The sequence below is a fragment of the Pteropus medius genome, unplaced genomic scaffold (assembly GCF_902729225.1).
Source record: "Pteropus medius unplaced genomic scaffold, Ma_sr-lr_union100, whole genome shotgun sequence".
NCBI classification, from domain to species: Eukaryota; Metazoa; Chordata; class Mammalia; order Chiroptera; family Pteropodidae; genus Pteropus; species Pteropus medius.
Genome location: NW_024349799.1, coordinates 781,394 through 799,961, shown reverse-complemented (window position 1 = coordinate 799,961; position 18,568 = coordinate 781,394). Strand labels below are relative to the sequence as shown.

The 18,568-nt window shown below is 32.9% G+C and overlaps 1 protein-coding gene across 7 annotated transcripts in view; it reads left to right on the top strand.

The window, feature by feature from the left end:
• RALGAPA1 (Ral GTPase activating protein catalytic subunit alpha 1) overlaps positions 1-18,568 on the top strand; it is a 211,538-nt gene that overhangs the window by 96,358 nt on the left and 96,612 nt on the right. For all 7 annotated transcript variants that reach the window (XR_005657968.1, XM_039885675.1, XM_039885669.1 and 4 more), the window contains 8 exons: positions 2,049-2,242; positions 2,499-2,597; positions 3,102-3,257; positions 4,641-4,769; positions 8,651-8,776; positions 12,124-12,182; positions 15,240-15,348; positions 17,899-18,009. Coding sequence is in view for 6 of the 7 variants with exons in the window: in XM_039885675.1 (XP_039741609.1) it covers positions 2,049-2,242; positions 2,499-2,597; positions 3,102-3,257; positions 4,641-4,769; positions 8,651-8,776; positions 12,124-12,182; positions 15,240-15,348; positions 17,899-18,009 (983 nt within the window). In the remaining variant the exon portion in view is untranslated. The remainder of the gene's footprint in view (positions 1-2,048; positions 2,243-2,498; positions 2,598-3,101; positions 3,258-4,640; positions 4,770-8,650; positions 8,777-12,123; positions 12,183-15,239; positions 15,349-17,898; positions 18,010-18,568) is intronic.

The window sequence follows — 18,568 nt, the reverse complement described above, 5'->3', positions numbered from 1 at the left end:
TACATGATATAATAAGCATCAGGATAAAAAGTCTTTTGCAAATACACCAAAAACTTTGGTCAAAGACGTGGTTGATGAGATATTTACAATGAATAATATGAAATGCCAGTTTTCATTGGTAATACAGCATATTTACTGTATGGCCAAAGGAAGAAATTTCAAGTCATATAACTTCTGGCTTTTTCTTTTTAAGGTACTCATTCTCTAAATATGCAATTACCTTGCAATTACATAGCCCCAATTTTCTGGTTTGTGGGTTGTTTCTGACCTTTTCTTTCCTCCTTTGGCCTGCAAGTTTTTGTTGTTCAGTTTTCTTACTGACATTTGGAAAACAATTTTAACTTTTAGAAAACTTACAAAATTAGTAAAATGAATACCCATAAACCCATCAGATAAATTCACCAGTTAGTATTTTGCCACTGTAACTCTTTGTATCTACATATACACACATAAAAAAAATCCCACACTAGGGTTTTTTTTTTTTCTGAGCCATTTAAGAATGAATTGGCAAATATCACACCCTTTACACCTAAACACTTGAGCGACAATGTCCTAAGAATAAGTGTACATTTCCTTCATGACCACAGTATAATGGCCACATTTAGGATATTTAACGTGGATACATCACTGCAATTTCAGTCCATAATTAGAGTTTCTCAGTCATCCCAATAATATTTTTGATAATTGCTTCACACCACAACTAGCCCAGTTCAGGATTTAAAGAAGACTCATACATCATTGCTTTGTAATAATTTAAAATTTTGTTAGCTTTACTTTGAGAGGGATTAGTTATAGACAAAGCACTTGATTTATCACTGTATTATGAAGGATCTATGGAGAGGGGAGATGTTAACAATGATAGTTAAAACAGGCTTTTTAAATTTTTATTTTAGTGGATTTACACCAGAAGCCTATTTTTAATGATCGTGAAATAGGGGGTGGCTCCATAGTGTAATGGTTAGCACGTCTGCTTTACATGCAGAAGGTCCTGGGTTCGCGCCAAAGGTGGAACCACAGACCATACCCCAGGTGCGCCAGGCCCCAGGTGTGTGCTGTGAGCTCGTGGGAGGAGACGCCCTGCCTTCAGAGAGCCAGTTCTTTAAAAAAAAAAAAAAGGGAGACGGCAATATCCGTAGGTCAGAGGTGGAAAGAGGGGGGAATCAAAGAGGGAGAAAAATAATAATAATAACATCATTTATTGTACACTTTACATGCAAAGAAAAAAGGTAAACATTAAGAGTAAAGGCTGTACGTATCCTAAGAACAGACTCGTAAATTATCAGTACATGAGATTTTATCAAGCTGAAAAAATATTTACTGACTTTCTAATGATTTTGCCTTTTCTGCTAAATACACTGAATAGAATAATGGATTTTTTTTTAAGCTAGAGAAGACATATAATAATATCTAGCTAAACCATCTATTTTACAGATTTAAGTAGATAGCCTTAGGGAAGTTATTAAATAATGCGGATATCACATAATTGGTGACAGAAATGACACTAGGATCCAAGGTTACTTATATTTCTTACATGTAATCTTGCCAATATTAAATAAAAATATAATTATGGAAATTTTAGATTGTTAAATTTTAGTAAAAATGTATATTTTTCCATGTCATTGTGATATCCCTTTTAATGCTAGGTCTGATGTAATTGTGAAATATATTTCTCTGGAAATTTTAACTATACAAACAGGCTTATGAAGACTTCCTACAGAATCTGCCTAGTAGTTATTAGAATATGTAGTTATAAATATGATCTTTATATCAAGAAATAAATTTCTCCATCTGATATCTACATCATTCCCTCCTTAGGTAAATCTAAACAGAAGCACTATTGAATAAGTAATTATTACCATAATGAGGAATTATGAACTGGTGATGTTTTGACCTTATCAGGGAAAAATGACACATGCATATGGACATTTCTTTTACACTTTTGTAGATATTATACATTTTCGTAGATATTTAAGGTTAATTTAACTCGTGTTTTTGTGATCAATTCTCTAGAATGATTATTGACACTTATATATTATTTTTTTCTATAGAAATCAGTGAATTTCCATCTGAATGTTGTAGTGTGATGGCAGGGGGTACTCTCACAGGATGGCATGCTGATGTTGCTACTGTTATGTGGCGAAGAATGCTAGGCATTTTGGGAGATGTCAATGCTATTATGGATCCTGAAATACATGCTCAAGTTTTCGATTACCTCTGTGAACTTTGGCAGAATTTAGCTAAGGTAAAAAAAGAAGAGATGTAAGGGAAGAAGGGAAAGTAAAATAAAATATTAAGAACTAGAAGCTTTAAATAACACTTCCACACACACACACCCACCCTTTTACTAGAAACTTGTGCCTACCATGTTGAAGTTACTTAACCATGATTAAATATGTAGTTTGTGGTAGATACTGCACTTGACCTCAAGCTTAAGATAAAACAGATTGGAAGAGAGAAGACTTCTCATAGGTTTGTTGCATTTTATTTGAAAATTACAGATTAGAGATAACCTTGGCATTTCGGCTGATAACCTGACCTCCCCTTCTCCACCAGTTTTGATTCCTCCACTAAGAATTCTTACACCTTGGCTTTTCAAGGTAAGCTTAATATATAAAATATTAATTTAAAAGTTTCATTTAGCAAATTAACATGTGGTCAGTCTTAAACATGTGATAGATATTTGAGCTATGTATAGTCTTCTAGAGCACTTAGTTATTAGGGGTTATATGAAAAGACTAGGCGTGCAAAATTATTATACAGGATGCATCATTTTTATAGAAAATTTGTTTTATTGTATTTAGGTGAAATACAAACCTCGAATTTTTGTCACAATATGTAAGTACTTTTAAAGATGTAATTCTTTTAAGTATCACTTGATATGTTTAGTGCATTTTCCTAAGTGAAGCAATGTATGATTATTCACACATATGTTGTATCATTTTAATAATAATAGTTTCAGTAATCCTGATATTTAATTCAGTAGAGAAATTGGGCCAACAGAGAAATAAATGATAGCAAATATATTGCTTACTATGTTCAAATGTTTAAGATTTAACAATATTTGTTTTTTTAGTATTAAAACCAACATCCTTTAATTGTAGGCAACCATGTTGACTGATAAATATAAGCAAGGTAAATTACATGCTTATAAACTTATTTGTAATACAATGAAAAGAAGACAAGATGTTTCTCCAAATAGAGATTTTCTAACACATTTCTACAATATAATGCATTGTGGATTACTTCATATCGACCAGGTAAATATATTTTTTCTAACAAGTTCTTTTGTGAGTTTATTTTTCATTCTCTATTCTGGTACTTAACTTGACATTTGAGGTCTATAATTAAAAATATCTCCTTATGTAGTGGTTTATTTACAAGCGTCTTCCATTTTATGACCTCATTTGTTTTTGAAACATAGGCAAAAAACAAGCTGTTGTAGTTAGGGGATTGACTTGATTATTAAATGCATCATTCGTCTTATGTTATACCAACTAGTTCACTTTTTGAAGAGATTAAACCATTCTTTGCTTGGGTTGACAGCATCTTCTTTTAATCTCCTAATGTACTTCTTCTTAGGCGTTTTGTAGTTGTTACTTTATAATTATCACTTGAGGCATATAGATTTGCTCATCTAGTCATACAGCAGTCAGGTTTTTTCCACTCTTAAGAGTCAGCTCATCACATTTTCTTATTACCATAAGTTATATTAGCATAGTGACAATTATTGACTTGGCATTTGTATCAGTCACAATCATTACATTATATAGTCATAATTTTGACTCTAGAACATTACTTCAGGGGTCTTGATCCTGGTCATAAAACTAAAAAGTGTGAGAGGTTTCAAGTCAATGTAATGTAAACATTTTTATCAAATGTAGTTAAATTTCACTTGTAGTTCATTTAGAGAGCATTAAATTAATATTAGTAAAATGTTAATGTTAAAAGATAATTATATCTCTGAAAAATGAAAAAACTTATTGCATTAATTAGAAAACTGTTCTACCTTATAAACATGTCTCAAATAAAATGACACTCTCAATTACTGAAAAAGACAGCTTTCATTTAAGATAAATCAGATCGAGTAATACAACTTAATATACTTCATTCCCATGGTAAATTCCAAAGGCAAAGTGAATGAATAACCACATTAAGAATATTCCCTCAAAAATGCCTATGTCTAGATTTCTGAGGCTATATATCTAATCATCAAAAGACTTGAATTTATCTAAAAATGAGAATCTCTCCAATTACCATATAAGAAGTCATGCAACTTCAGAGATCAGAGTTAACCCATGGAAGCATATAGGTAGCAGGAAGAACTACTCTGCAATTCAGTTTTGCAATATGTGGGCCTTATATTTTTAACCCTCTGAAGCAAAGAGCCTTCCAAATTACTGTTTAGTGTGAAAAAAAAATATATGGTATTGGTGTCTGTTAAATAAATGTTTTAAGTTTACTTTGACACTATAATATTAAGCATGGATTATTTGGAGGAGATAAAATTACTCTTTTCAATTAGCCAGTGCATATAGTAATTACCTGTTGTTTTAATTTCATGTGATGACTATTTTTAAGGATATTGATTAGCTGATACTCAAGATTACATTTGTGATATTCTTTCTTTCCTTATTCCCAAGGATATTGTCAATACAATCATCAAGCACTGTTCTCCTCAATTTTTTTCACTTGGTTTGCCTGGTGCCACAATGCTTATTATGGATTTTATTGTAGCAGCTGGCAGAGTATCTTCTTCAGCTTTTCTCAATGTAAGTTTTTATTTCTTGTTCTTCATAATATAACAAACTGTAGTTGACCAGGACTCAACTAACAAAGCAACAAAAGAAGAGTCATTGTTAATAAAAATATGACAGTCAGATGTTCAGGAAAATTTACAGTTTCATTAGAATTGATTGCTTCTCCCACAGTAATAAACAAACAAACAAATTCTGAAATGTAAGAAAGTTCTAAAATTAGTTGATGAATTGACCTAGGAGCTATTTAAAATAGACTAATTCTGATAAGCAAAACAATTTTAAATTGAGGAAATCTAAGGAAACAGACAAGAGAGAGGAAAGAAAGTAAGGAAAGGGCAATGGGCTATAATAGCAAAAGAAAAGATACAAGTGAGATAACCCAGAAATATGCTCTAGGAGTATACTTTAAACTCTAAAACAGCATGTGAGGATTTTTCGTACAGCTACGGAGCTTGAGACAGTGCCAAGTAACTCAGTGTAGTTGGAACACGTTCATATTTAAGTGGCAGAAGTGAACTGAAGAGAAAGGCAGTAACTATGTTTATAGTGCTAAAGAGATTAATTTCATACTAAGCAAAGAATGAATAACCATTGAAAGATTTTAAGCAAGGAGTGACATGATCAAATTTGTATTTTAGAGAAATCACTCTGGAGCAAAGCATAACATAACGATTAACTGAAAGTCTACTAAGAACATTTGAGAGAGAAAAATCAGTAATACTTGACTAGCACCTTATAACTTGCAAAGCTGTTTAACATATATATTTTCATCTATAAGCTGGAAAAGACCAACAGCGAATGAGGGGGAGTTCTATTCGGAGCATAGTAATCTGCCTATTAGATATCCATGAGGAGATGTCAGGAGGGCCATTGCATGTATAAGTCAGGGACTCAAAGATATCATGACTGAAAAATGTCAAGTTGGCAGACATTAGTTTACAGATGGTTTTGAAAGCCATGAAACTGGATACAATCACCTAGAGGAAATGTGCAAAAAGGAACCTGTATTTATAGCTAGTTATTAATCCCATTTCTCCAGTTCCCTGAGAACAGTGATACCTTATATTGTATCTCTGGGGCCCAGCCCAGTATCACACTTATAGGTGTTTATTAATTAATTGAATATGTAACTATTTATTCAATACCTAATGTGTGTTAAACAGGGTGCTAAGCCCTTTTATGGTTATTAAACTTTTGTTTCCCCTCGTGTACAAACTGTTCCTTTGGGTAGAATACAGAAGGATGTAAGGTAAATGAGATAAACATTGTGATTAAGCATCATATAGTCTGTTTCTGGGAAGATAAAAGGTGTATTAACAACTATAGAATATAGGACAACAAATAGATACCAGTAGGAGAAGCTTAGCATGTTGGTCGAAAGCATGGAGTCTACAGTTAGTCTGCTGGGTTCAAATCTCAGCTCTGCCACTTATTAGCTGTGAGACCTTGTGCAACTTCTTAATTTCTCTCTGTCTGTTCCTTCATCTATAGAATTGAGATAGCCTTCCTCGTAGGAATATTTTATTTTATTTATTGGTGACATGATTGAAACATGAAATGATGATACATTGTGTGTGCAATATGAAAGTTTGTTAAATAAAATTATTTGGTAAAGCAGACAAAGGAGAGATCTTAATTTGTTTAAAGATATCAGAGAGGTTTCATGGAAAAGATATTTGAATACATCCTTAAAAGATTAGTAAGTAGTATTTTTATAATGGTCATGAGAGATGGTATTCCAAGCAGAGAGAAACAGGCATGAGTAAACTGTGTTCAAGGGACGATAGATATTCATTTTGTTTAGAAGCCAGTTAACCTAAAGACTAGTGGGCCGAAATAACAGAAAGGTACTTTAGATCCCAGCTGCCCAGTGTGTGGTCTGCATACCGGAAACATTTGGCAAAATCTGGATGCTTGTTAGAAATGCAGAATCTCAGACCCCATCCCAGACCTCCCGAAACAGGATATGCATTTTGATTATATCCCAAATGGTCGGTATAGACATTAAAGATTAAGTCCTGCTTTAGAGTACATCTTGGAAGGTTTTGAGGGCAAGGGTTCAGATTATAATACTATATTACATAAACAGTTAAATTTTTTAAAGTAGGGAGAGATGACTGAATCTACTTTGGGGCTATTAAATAAGTATATTAATCTAGGAATAGATTAAATGGAAGACAAACTAAAGACGGTAAACAAGTTGCAAGGCTATTATAACAGTGTACACAGATTATCAGATTTTTGGATTCTGGCAAAAGTTATAGAACTCAGAGGAGACATACATAAGCTAATGTCATTGTGTTATTAATTTACTATGAAAATAATTACTGTTCAGTGCGCTAATTATTCCAGATGACTAGTCAGCATATTTCCTGCAGCCTTTCTCAAGGTTCCACAGGATTAAGCCCTAATGTCCTTAGGTATCCATTTTATGTGACTACACTTCCCTCCGCATCTAGAAGGAGAGTAGTTACGTAACATCTTTGGGAAAATTTAGAAAATAGTTATTTTTTGTTTTCTGTGGTTTATATGAGGAACACCTGTTGAGAAAGGCTACTTAGGAAATGATGTAATTACAGGAATCAAACCTGATACCCACATACCCACTACAAGGTTAAGGACAGTCAGTCTTTTCTTCTGTGTGATGTCGGTGATACACAGTCTAAACCCTACTCTTTGGATTTCCATTTTAGATCCTATACATATCATCATCTTTCTGTTAATCACCCCCACCCTACCCCCTGCTATGCAGATTACAAAATAATCAATTAGTTTTTCTTAATTAAAATTACAGTCCAGGTCTGACCCCATTATATCCATATACCCGAACATTTCCATTTACCTTATCCACCTTTAAAGAAAAATCCTTAGGTAATCTCTTTCATTAAATGTTTATTTTTTATCAGTTTTATTTTTATAGGCTAACTTATTTTAAATTAGGATGGTGGCTATGAGCTTACCCTACCATTTTATACTGCTACCTTGTATCTGTAAATCTAGATTATTTTTTAAATACGGAAATGAGTTGTTTTGTTGAAAATCATATTAGAGTACTACTTCATTGCCTCTATTATAGCATTTATTAACATAAGGAAATCGTTTTGAAGATAGGTTCTTGACTTATGTGAATAGAAGTATATTCCTAATAGATTGTTTTAGTATTTTTGTTAGGTATTATTTAACATGTAAATCAGTTTGTAGATATTTTAGTAAATATAGCAATATATTAGTAGATGGAGGTGGTGTTTGGTAGGTATGTAAGAAGTCAGAAGAAGAAGAAATGTTCAGTACTGAATACTTCAGAAATGGCTTAATACAGCTAAGGAAAAAAGATGAGAAGTTACCTTCATCTGCAGTCCAAGCATAAAGTCTAATTTTGCTTCAGTAGGTAGTGCAGGTGATGCTGTTCTCATGGGCATAGTATCATAAAAACTATCTAGACTAGTGCCTGTTTCTTGAAGATACAGTTAACATTTTTATTCTTAATTATTTTGCTCATCCTTAGTAGCAAGTATAATCTAGTGACATTGAATCATCTGCTCATTAGAACAATGTGTCGTGATATGTGAGTTGCCTTTAAAATGAAAGTATTTATATTTTTCTTCAAAATAAGGGTAATTTTATGCTATTAGCTAAGCTGTATTCCTATTTATAGTCTCATTGATAGGACTAATTTCTACTTATAAGCTGCTCTTAAGGAAAGCTCTGCTATTTATTTATTTATATGTAAAATATAGGTGATGAAAACCTGAACCTTTTTTATTTCCCCTTTCCTTTCTGAATTTTGTCTTATTTGCTCACTTCCCTGTACAATATAGTTAGGTGATAAAGCAATTTTTCTGATAATTTAATGACAAATACATTTTAAAGATTTTTAAAATCTGGATACATAGGCACCAAGAGTGGAAGCACAAGTTCTTCTGGGATCTTTGGTTTGCTTTCCGAACTTATATTGTGAACTGCCTGCTCTCCATCCCAACATTCCTGATATTGCTGTGTCTCAATTTACAGATGTTAAGGTAAGCAATCACATACTAATTTTTAGCATTTAAACGATTGTATAATCATAATGTATATTCTATAAAATTTGTATTCTTTTATTTTTTTTCTTAGAAATCACATGATTATTAAAAAATGTTAACCAGCCATACTCTTCAGATACAAAGGCTGGAATATTCGTTAGGAACATAGCCTTTTTTGTGTTTATAACTACTTTGGAGATGTTTTCTTATTATTGAACCCACTCACATGTCAATTTCTTAGGATTCAGTCATTCACTTACTGATTATTTATTGAAATTCTATGTGCCAGATACTATGCTGCTAAGGTAAGGTTTCTAAGATTGAGATGGCACTAAACCTGTATATTTGACTCTCCCTCTCTCGATTTCCCAACCTGATGAATCAAACAAATGTAATGTAATATTTTGTTCTGCTATAGGAAGCTGTGGAGTTAGGATTGGGATCCTGTATACCTGAAGCATTAACAGGCTTGAATAGGAGATAGTGCAAAATTAAACTGTGACTACATAATTGCTGATGGAACTTACCCAATACGAAACCTTAAAAAATAATAATAAAAATAGTTTCTGATTAGGAGCAGGAATGCTCCAAATAGTTTATAAGGCTTTTTTAAAATTTCAGGTAAAAAATTGGTGAAAGGTTGTTTTGTGCCTCTGTAGAGGTCAGCCTCTGTTTGAAGGGGAAGGTGTGACGTGATCAGTACCCTTAGTCCTCTGGACTCGGTAATTATTAGACCAAGGTGGAGGAAAGTGGTGTGATCTAGTCTCCTAGTTAGGATAAAGGCACTTAGTGCCCTGGACCCTGGTAGTGAACAATTCTATCACTAAGTCAGGACCTATCTCTAACTACACGTCCATATATTATAAATTCCCAAGGGCTTAACAGTACCAAGAAGTTGTGCCTGTGTTTGATCTGAATTGGTCCCTACAATTTAAAGGGAACAGATAATTAACTATGGAAAAAAGAGAGGCATTATAGCCTCTCAGAAGTCATACTGATGATTTTTTTTTAATTTTACTTTCTCTGAAAGAAGTTTTTTTAATTGTTTTCATCAGGAGTGTCGCATATACTTTTCATAACACCGTTTCTCTTTATAACATTTATCACACTTGTAAATTACTTGTTCAGTGTCTGATTTATATTTTAGACAAACTTTACAAGGTCTTATTTACTGTCATAGTCTCAGAGTTTATCATGCTGCTTGGCACGTGGTGTATACTCAGAAAATATTTGTTAAACAAGTGGACTTCACTTACACATAAAATTTTGTAGGTCAGTGTCAATTTACAGTGACACTTAATAAAAACCATACAGATTGACCTTTGGTTTTCAGGGATGAAATTTCTTTGGTTTCTTCTATTTTTCACAGTATCCTAAAGGTCAAGGAAAGGTAATAGTTTTATAATTTTAATTTGCTGAAGCAGTTTTGAGTTTGTTAAGGGTTAGTCTAGCCAGTACATACGATCTGCATTTCAGAATGGCTTTGTTCTTCACTGGCCATTGTGTAGGCAATAGTGGCCAATGTAATTTAAAAAAACAAAATGGCACTTTTTTTGTTGGAGGGAAAATATCTACAAAATGAGAGCTAATTCTAATAAAGAAAGCCAGAAGCCTAATAAAGTGATAATTATTCTTAGTCAGAAAAATTAATATTTAATTTTCACATTTTCACTGAAACTAGCTCCCTGTCTAAACTGTGGCCATATAGCTACATAGAACCTACCATGTTGTTTTTTGGTTCTGTGCTTTTGAAAATCTGTTTCCTCGTGCCTAAAGCATCATTATATTGACCTGTTCTCCCCTCTTGCCTCTCTTAATCACCCCAAACACACATAATTATAATCTTTGACCTTGATCATTTGTCAAAATTACATACCTAAGACCGCTTTTTGAAGTCTTCTGTGACTTTCCCAAGTTGAGCTATTTGTTCACATAGAACCTTGAATACATCATCTTGTGCTTTGTTTACAAATCTGCCTCCCTCCCTGGATTGTAAACTTTTAAAGATAAGTACTATGTCTTACCTATTTATTTCTGGCACCTATCACATAGAAAGCTCTTTGGTTTAAACAATAGATATCTTCCAAGTACCTGTTAATTGCCTTGGGCTAGATGATAAGTTTATAAAGATAAGAAGGTGACTCCTCTAAGGAGCTCACAACCTATACAGCTGATCAGTGCTGGATGGATGGATGGATGGATGGATGGATGGATGGATGGATGGATGGATTTTTAAAAAGGAATGAACGGATTCTTAATCATCAGATCTGATGGCATTCTTGTTTCCTCTCCTTAGCCATTATAGCATTTGACGCTGTTAATGTCTGTCCTTCCTAAACCTCTTTAACTTTGGCTTCTGTTGCACAAATCTATCTTGATTTACTTCTTGCCTAAGTATTCTATCTATGACTCCATAGTAGTTTTTTTCTTTGCCTGCTAAACATAAACTCACTACAAGATCCTCTCTTTGGGTAATTACTTTCTCTTTAGTCTTCCTCTAGAATATTTTATTCATTTCTGTAATTTTAACTATTATCTAGCACTCATCCCAAAACTCACACATTATCATGTTTTACAAATTATCAAAGAAAAAAGGGTTTGCTTTTAAATAATATTTCTCAAAGTTTTGGAAAGATGTTTATAACTTTGAGCTATTAAATTTGTTTTAATTATCTTATAGTTAGCTTTTTATTACTCTTCCCTTCGAGTGAAAAATATTTTTTGAACATGCATTTGGTTATAAATTTCAGAAATCATTTGTCTTAGTCTTTTTGGCCTGCTAAAACAAATACCACAAGCTGGGTAGCTTATAAATGACAGAAATTTATTTCTCATGGTTCTGGAGGCTGAGAAGTCCAAGATCAAGGCTCCAGCATAGTCAAATTCTGGTGGGGGTCCTCTTCCTGGTTCATCGCCTGTACCTTCTTACAGCGTCCTCACAAAGTGGAAGGATCTAGGGAACCCTGTGGGGATCTCTTCTATAAGAGCACTAATCCCTTTCATAAAGGCTCCACCCTCATGACCTAAGCACCTCCAAACGGCATCATTTTGGGGGGTTAGGATTTCAACAGAGGAATTTGGGCGGGGGACAGACATCCAGGCCATATCATTGTTTTAAATTTTTAGCTAATTTTGTGAATAATATTGGGCATTATTAGAAATAAGTACGTGAAAACTAAGACTGACTTTTATTTCACTATTGTATCCCTAGTGCTTGGGCCCATAGTAGCCAAATATTTAATAAATATTTAACAAATATTTAATTAATATTTAACAAATATTTAATAAATATTTGTTGAATGAAATTTTAGTCATTGCTATTAACTATTTCCCCCTTATTTTAGGAACTTATAATCAAAACTGTATTAAGCTCGGCAAGAGATGAGCCCTCTGGTCCTGCACGGTAGGTCAGATATTCTTAAGGTTTGCTATAACTATTCTATGTTTAAAATCTTACTTTAGAGGTTGACTTATTTAGCAATCCAGTTGTTTCAGTTTTAGAAAAGCTATTCTGAATTACAAATTTAAATTATTTGGATGATTAAATACTTCTTTTCATGATTTAAATACAACCTTCTTTCATTAAAAAAAAATAAAATTCTAGTCAGCCTTCTCACTATCTTTACCCCTGTATCTAAAATGATTTTTCTTTTTTAAAAATTATTTTATATTAGTTTCAGGTGTATAGCATAATGATTAGACTTTTACATAATTCATGAAATGATCCCCAGATTCATCTAGTACCTACCTGGCACTATGCATGGTTATTACATTATTATTGACTATATATTCCCTATGCTGTATTAAAATGATTTCTTTTAATTTAAGTACATTTTGCTTTCCCTTCAGATTATATTTGTCACTATCTGTTATGCAGTACTTTGAAATATAATGGTAGTTACTCAGTGAATGTTTCTTGAATTAAAGTAAAATATTTTATTGTAGAAAGTAATATATCTAAGAAAATAGTGTATATTAATATTTATAAATATATGATCAGGATATTTTTTAAAGATATAAATAAGATTTTTTAATGTTTTCCTTTTTAATTGTCTTATAGGAAGTGAACACTGTGACGTTTTCTATTTTACTATACCTTTCCAAAAAAGGTTGAAAATTAAATCAGCTATTTGCCAGTAGCATACCATGTTTCTTCTCTTCCCCCAAATATCATTAATTCATATTTTCTGTTTCTCGAAGCCAATTCTAATAGTATGTCAATAGCTTCAACAGTAGACTATATTACTGCTACTCTGACTTACAGCTCTGCAAAGCTTCCTCTTTTCTAATCATCTACACATTTTTTTGACCCAAGGGTCATTAAAGTACAAATCACAGCTTTGACCATTTGAATTCTGATTCTAACTTAAACCTCTTCTTTTTCTGGCAGCTAAAAATAATGTAAAAGGAGCAGTTTGCTTAAATAAGACATAACTCCAGCTTTTTAATTGCATATTTTTCTCATTTAATAGCCAAGTTAATTAAAAACAAGTCTCTTTAAATAAATTCTTTTTTTACATTAATTCCATTTTAATACTGGACAACTATGCCAGAAAACAACATAGTCTTTTTGAGTATTCCATATTTTTATCACTAGTAGCTTTAATATTTTAAAATATTAAATATTTTTAATATTTCTTAAGCATTTTCTATGTTAATAACATTTTAAATTTATAAGGATTGTCCTATAATATTGTTTTATTTATTCATCATCACAATTCTGAGAAATTAATGGGATCATTATTATTATTCCAATTTTGCTAGCAAGAAACCGATGACTTAGAAAGCTAACATTTATTAAGCCCTTTCTATGTACCAGACACTATTCTAAGTACTTTATTACCTCATTTAATCTTTGCAACGACTGTAGGCTATAAGTACAATCTTTATCTTTTTATAGGAACCCAAGTATTTAAATAATCTGCCCTATTACCCAGAAATGGCAGAGCCATGACTAAAACCCTGGCAATTTGTCTTCAGAGTCTTATTAGATGCATAAATAATAAGTGGCCGAACCAGATTTGAACCTGGAGCTTCAGATTCTAGATTTTCTGCCTTTTTTCTTTTTTTCTTTTTTTACAGCATTTCCTCTCAGGTAACGAATATTGAAGCCTTAAATATAGCTGCCCAGAAGTAGACTTGGGAATCATTAAAACAATAGATTGTATTAAGAGTATAGGAAAATCCCAAAAGTTGAACATAAACATTTCCTAAACACTTTCCTATACCTTTCAGGAATGTGAAGTCTTAGAAGCTTACACCCCAAAATTCAACCAGGAGCTGAGAGTTGAGCCCTTCTGGCAATAATGTAGATTTTCTTGATATCTTGAGGAATGTAGGAAACTATACACACACACCTATCCCAGTATGTACCTTTAGTTAGCCACATCTATGGAGAGTTTTGCTCCATTTTACAGTTTAATATTTCTTTAGGATTCTAGCTCTTTGTACTACTAACTCTGAGACTTGGTTATTTAGATCTATAAATATTACCTAAGATTTATGTGCAGACAGTAGTAGGGGAGGAATAAAAGCAGTACTTCACTTAGAAGACTTCCTGGTAATTTTGATAATAAACAATTTAGTAGCATTAGCACTATGTTAGACTGAAAGAAGGGACTTGAGAACTTCTGATCCAGTATTTCTAGGAAGAAAAATATTTCTGCATTGAATTGTTCTGAAATTTAGTATTTACGAATATCAGTATCAGGACATGCCAAATACACTACGATACTAGAACCATAATTCTTAGAACCATTATATGCTTTATCAGAAGCTTATACTTGAATACACTAATGGAATTCTTACAGAGTCTGATCATCAAATAACTCCCTTGAAGCTAAAACTCAGTTGAAATAAGAAAATGAAGTTTTACAAAACATTAGGAAAGAAAACAAAACTTCTATAAGTTTTGTTTCTGATGGAATCATTTTATAAAGTATATACATTTTATTTGTGTTCTCAATTTGTTTTAAAAAAATTTGTAGCCAGCTATGTTAAATTTAAGAGATAAGAAAATTATATTTGACTTATCCCAGCAGCTTCTTGTTTTTGGCAAAGTTCACATTGCTGCTATCAGTTAATAAAATTATGCTCTTTCCCTTTTGAAGTCAGGTTACATACTTGTTTGAGAACCTTTATGGAAATATTAGTTTATAATATGAGTTTGTTAGATCATGTATGTTATCCCGACCTGTGATCTTGGTAGTAAATTATAATGGAAAATTAGGCTTAGAGTTTTGGCGATGCACTTTCCTCCTGCTTTCTCTTCCTAAGAAAAGCTAATGTACAGAGTAACAAATTGATCAGTTCACTTAAATGCGTATGTTCATTCTATGTTGGCTGGTTGAGGATGTTTTGGTTGTGGTGGTGGTTTCATTTCATTTAAAGGCTCATCCACTTTTATTTGTATCATTGTTGATTGCCTTTTTTTTTTTTTTTTTTTTTTTTTTTTTTGCAGATGTGTAGCGCTTTGCAGTTTAGGTATTTGGATTTGTGAAGAACTAGTCCATGAGTCTCATCATCCTCAGATTAAGGAAGCTCTGAATGTAATTTGTGTTTCCTTAAAGGTAAAAAGAACTGTTTAGTGGAATATATTAAGATAGTATAGATTTATGGTTATTTTTCTTCAAATGTTAATTATTTCTTGTGCTTTTATAGATTAAAACATTTAATAAATGTTTTCTTGAATTTAGGTTATCTTAGTAATGACATATTTTATCTCAACTTTTTATGTATTTGGCTTTGTCCCTAGGATACTTATGGATAACTCCTAAAAAGGAAACCGGTCATTTAATGTGTATAGGCTTGTTTGTTTATTTGTTCTTAATATTTTTTGTAACTTACTGTTTGATCTTTATTACTTCTAAATTCTTGAGCTGTTCAACTTTTGGCTTTTTCATTCAAGTTAAATGCCCTTTTTGTAACCAGAATAAAATTTCATCAAAATTAATAACGTAATTATTTGTAGAGTCTGAATGATTAAATGGATATTTTTTGTTTCTGAAAGGATGCATAATGTTATTTCTGCTTAAGACTTGTAATATGTCTATATAGGATTCTAAACATACAGAGTACAATTATTACTGGTTTGACAGATAGTTCTGAGTACATACTATGTTTGAGGTGCTTTGTTAGGCAGAGTTAGAGATACTGAAATGAAGAGCTGTAAATAGTAGATTCAAGAAATGAATAATATGATGGCTCACAAAAATTAAAATAAGAGTAATAAAATGTAAAAAGCTGAGAGAACCAAATGAGTGATGCATATAAACCGCTGATTGAGTTCAGAAGAAGCAGAGAGATCACTTTGATTTAGGCGCCATAGAAGACTTTGGAAAGAGGAGACGTTTGGTCAGGGCTTGAAGAGGGGGTGAGATTTGGTCATAAGAGATAAGCATTAAAAGTTTGATTTATGCCATTGGGGAGCCATTTAAGAGTTTTAAGAATAGAAAATGTCAGGAGATTGATTACACATGGTGGAGTGAGAGACGTCCCCAGATCTCTCCCCTTGAAACAACAATAAACTGAACATCTAAAACTCAAAAAAAAAATACCCAAACTGCACACCAGCATGGCTGAGCGTGGGATCTGCACATAAGAGATACCACAGGTCAGAACCCAGGGTGTAGGGCGGTGGACTGGGAGAAACAAAGAAGCTGCCTCTCCCAGCCAAAGGAGCTCTATGTAGGAGGAGGGGGTGAGGAAAAGATGCAGCGACTTCCCTTAGCAGCCCTACCTGGGAGTACTGTGAGCTCCACGTGGCCAGTGGCGGTGCCCAGTCATCAGGGCAGAAGGCAGAGAAATGGGACAGCATAATAGCGGGTACAGCAGAAAAACAGCTGTTGACTTTTACCGGCCGTAGTTGCAAAACCAAGGCCGAGCCGCAGCCGCCATCCCTTAACACAGAGAGCCCTTCCCCCTATACCCTCTGAGATGGATCACCAGTGAGCCCCAGGGGAATCTGAGCAAACACTACCAAAATTATCACTGACAGGAACTGAGACCGAGGGTAGCCAGCATGATTAAACATCTATAAGGGAAAAAAAGGCATTATTAAGATTTTATATAAAGCAGAAATCCAAGAGGCTTAGACGCCACCTACTGGAAACCAAAAGAAAAACACCTTTGCAACAGGCTTGTGACCATTATATAATAAATCTTTCTGGGGAAAAAAAAGCAGAACATTAATGCCCAGGCAGAGAAATAGTCCATTAAACACCATGAACAACAAAGGTGACAAGGCATCTCAGAAAGTAAGAGAAAAATCTCCAGAAAATAAGCTCACAGATGTAGAAATATGTGACTTAAGTGACAGAGAATTCAGGATGGTACTTCTGAAAAAACTCAATGATATCCAAAACAAATCATATCAGCAAATTCAGGAATTGAAAAAACAACTAGATGAGCAGAATGAGTTCTTTAGCAAGGAGATCGAAACCCTCAAAAAGAACCAAATAGACCTTCTGGAGATAAAGAACACACTGCAAGAGTTAAAAATGAAATAACAAGCTTGGGAAATAGAGTTGAACAAAGGGAGTAAAGGATCAGTGATATTGAAGACAGAAATCTAGAAGTAAATCAGAAGGAAGAAGAGAGGAACTGAAGAATGAAAAATAATGAAAGAGAAATTTAAAAGCAACAAATGAACAGGACAAACAGACTCATGGACATGGACAATGGAATAGTGGTTACCAGAGAGGAGGGGGGAAAAATAAAATGTTTAAAAAAAAATAAAATGTTTTTAAAAAAGAGAATGTCAGCATCAGAGAGATTCTTTAGAAGATTAATTTGGAAGTAATGTGTATAGTAGATTGGAATGGGGAAAAGACTGATAAGATTAGCAGTTTAGAGTTTGTTGTAGAAAATCTAGGTAAGAAAATGGAATAAAACTTTTAATGAGAACAGTCAAACATTATGAAGAAAAATAAAGTTAATTTTGCCTTTGAAATGCATTGTGATTTATTTTGCAGCTATGTATTTTTCTTCCTAATAATATTTTAATAAACACATTATAAGTGTAGAATGACAAAAGGAAACATGAAATTCAGAAAGCAGCTAATGTATTGATAAATAATAATTCAGGGAAAAAATTTTTATGTTTTTTTTTTTTTTTACAGTTTACTAATAAAACAGTAGCCCATGTAGCTTGTAACATGCTTCATATGCTGGTTCATTACGTACCTAGACTTCAGATTTATCAGCCCGATTCTCCCTTGAAAATCATTCAGGTTAGTAATTTCTCGTTTATTTCTTATAATGACTTTGTCAAAGATTTTTAGATTTGGATACCTTGAAATATAAAATTATTTAATAATTATCTGTAAATATATAATTGTCATTGTAGGGTTTTTTTTTTTTTAATTCTAATTCTATGTGTCCTATACTTTCTACCATACCTTATATATTTTAGCCCTTTATTATTTCCTTCTTGATGTGATAGCCTTCTAACTGCTCTCCTGGCTTCTGAGGTCTTCCCTACCTGGTCATCATTCATATTCGCATGACTCTTATGCCACTTACCTGAAAAAAAAACAAAACCATACAAAATCTGAGTGGGTTTTTGTTGTTGTTGTTTTTGCCTGTAAAATAAGACCTAAATTCTTTCTCTGGGAATTCGAGACCTTCAGATGAGAACCCAACCCATCTTTTTTGAATTATGTACATATTCCTTTGAAATACTCTGTAGTCAAGGCACCTGAGTTGGCTTACTATCCCCTAAACATACCCTTCACTCTCTTCTTCCTACTTGAAATGTTCTTCTTCTTCTCTCTACCCACCTGTCTTTCA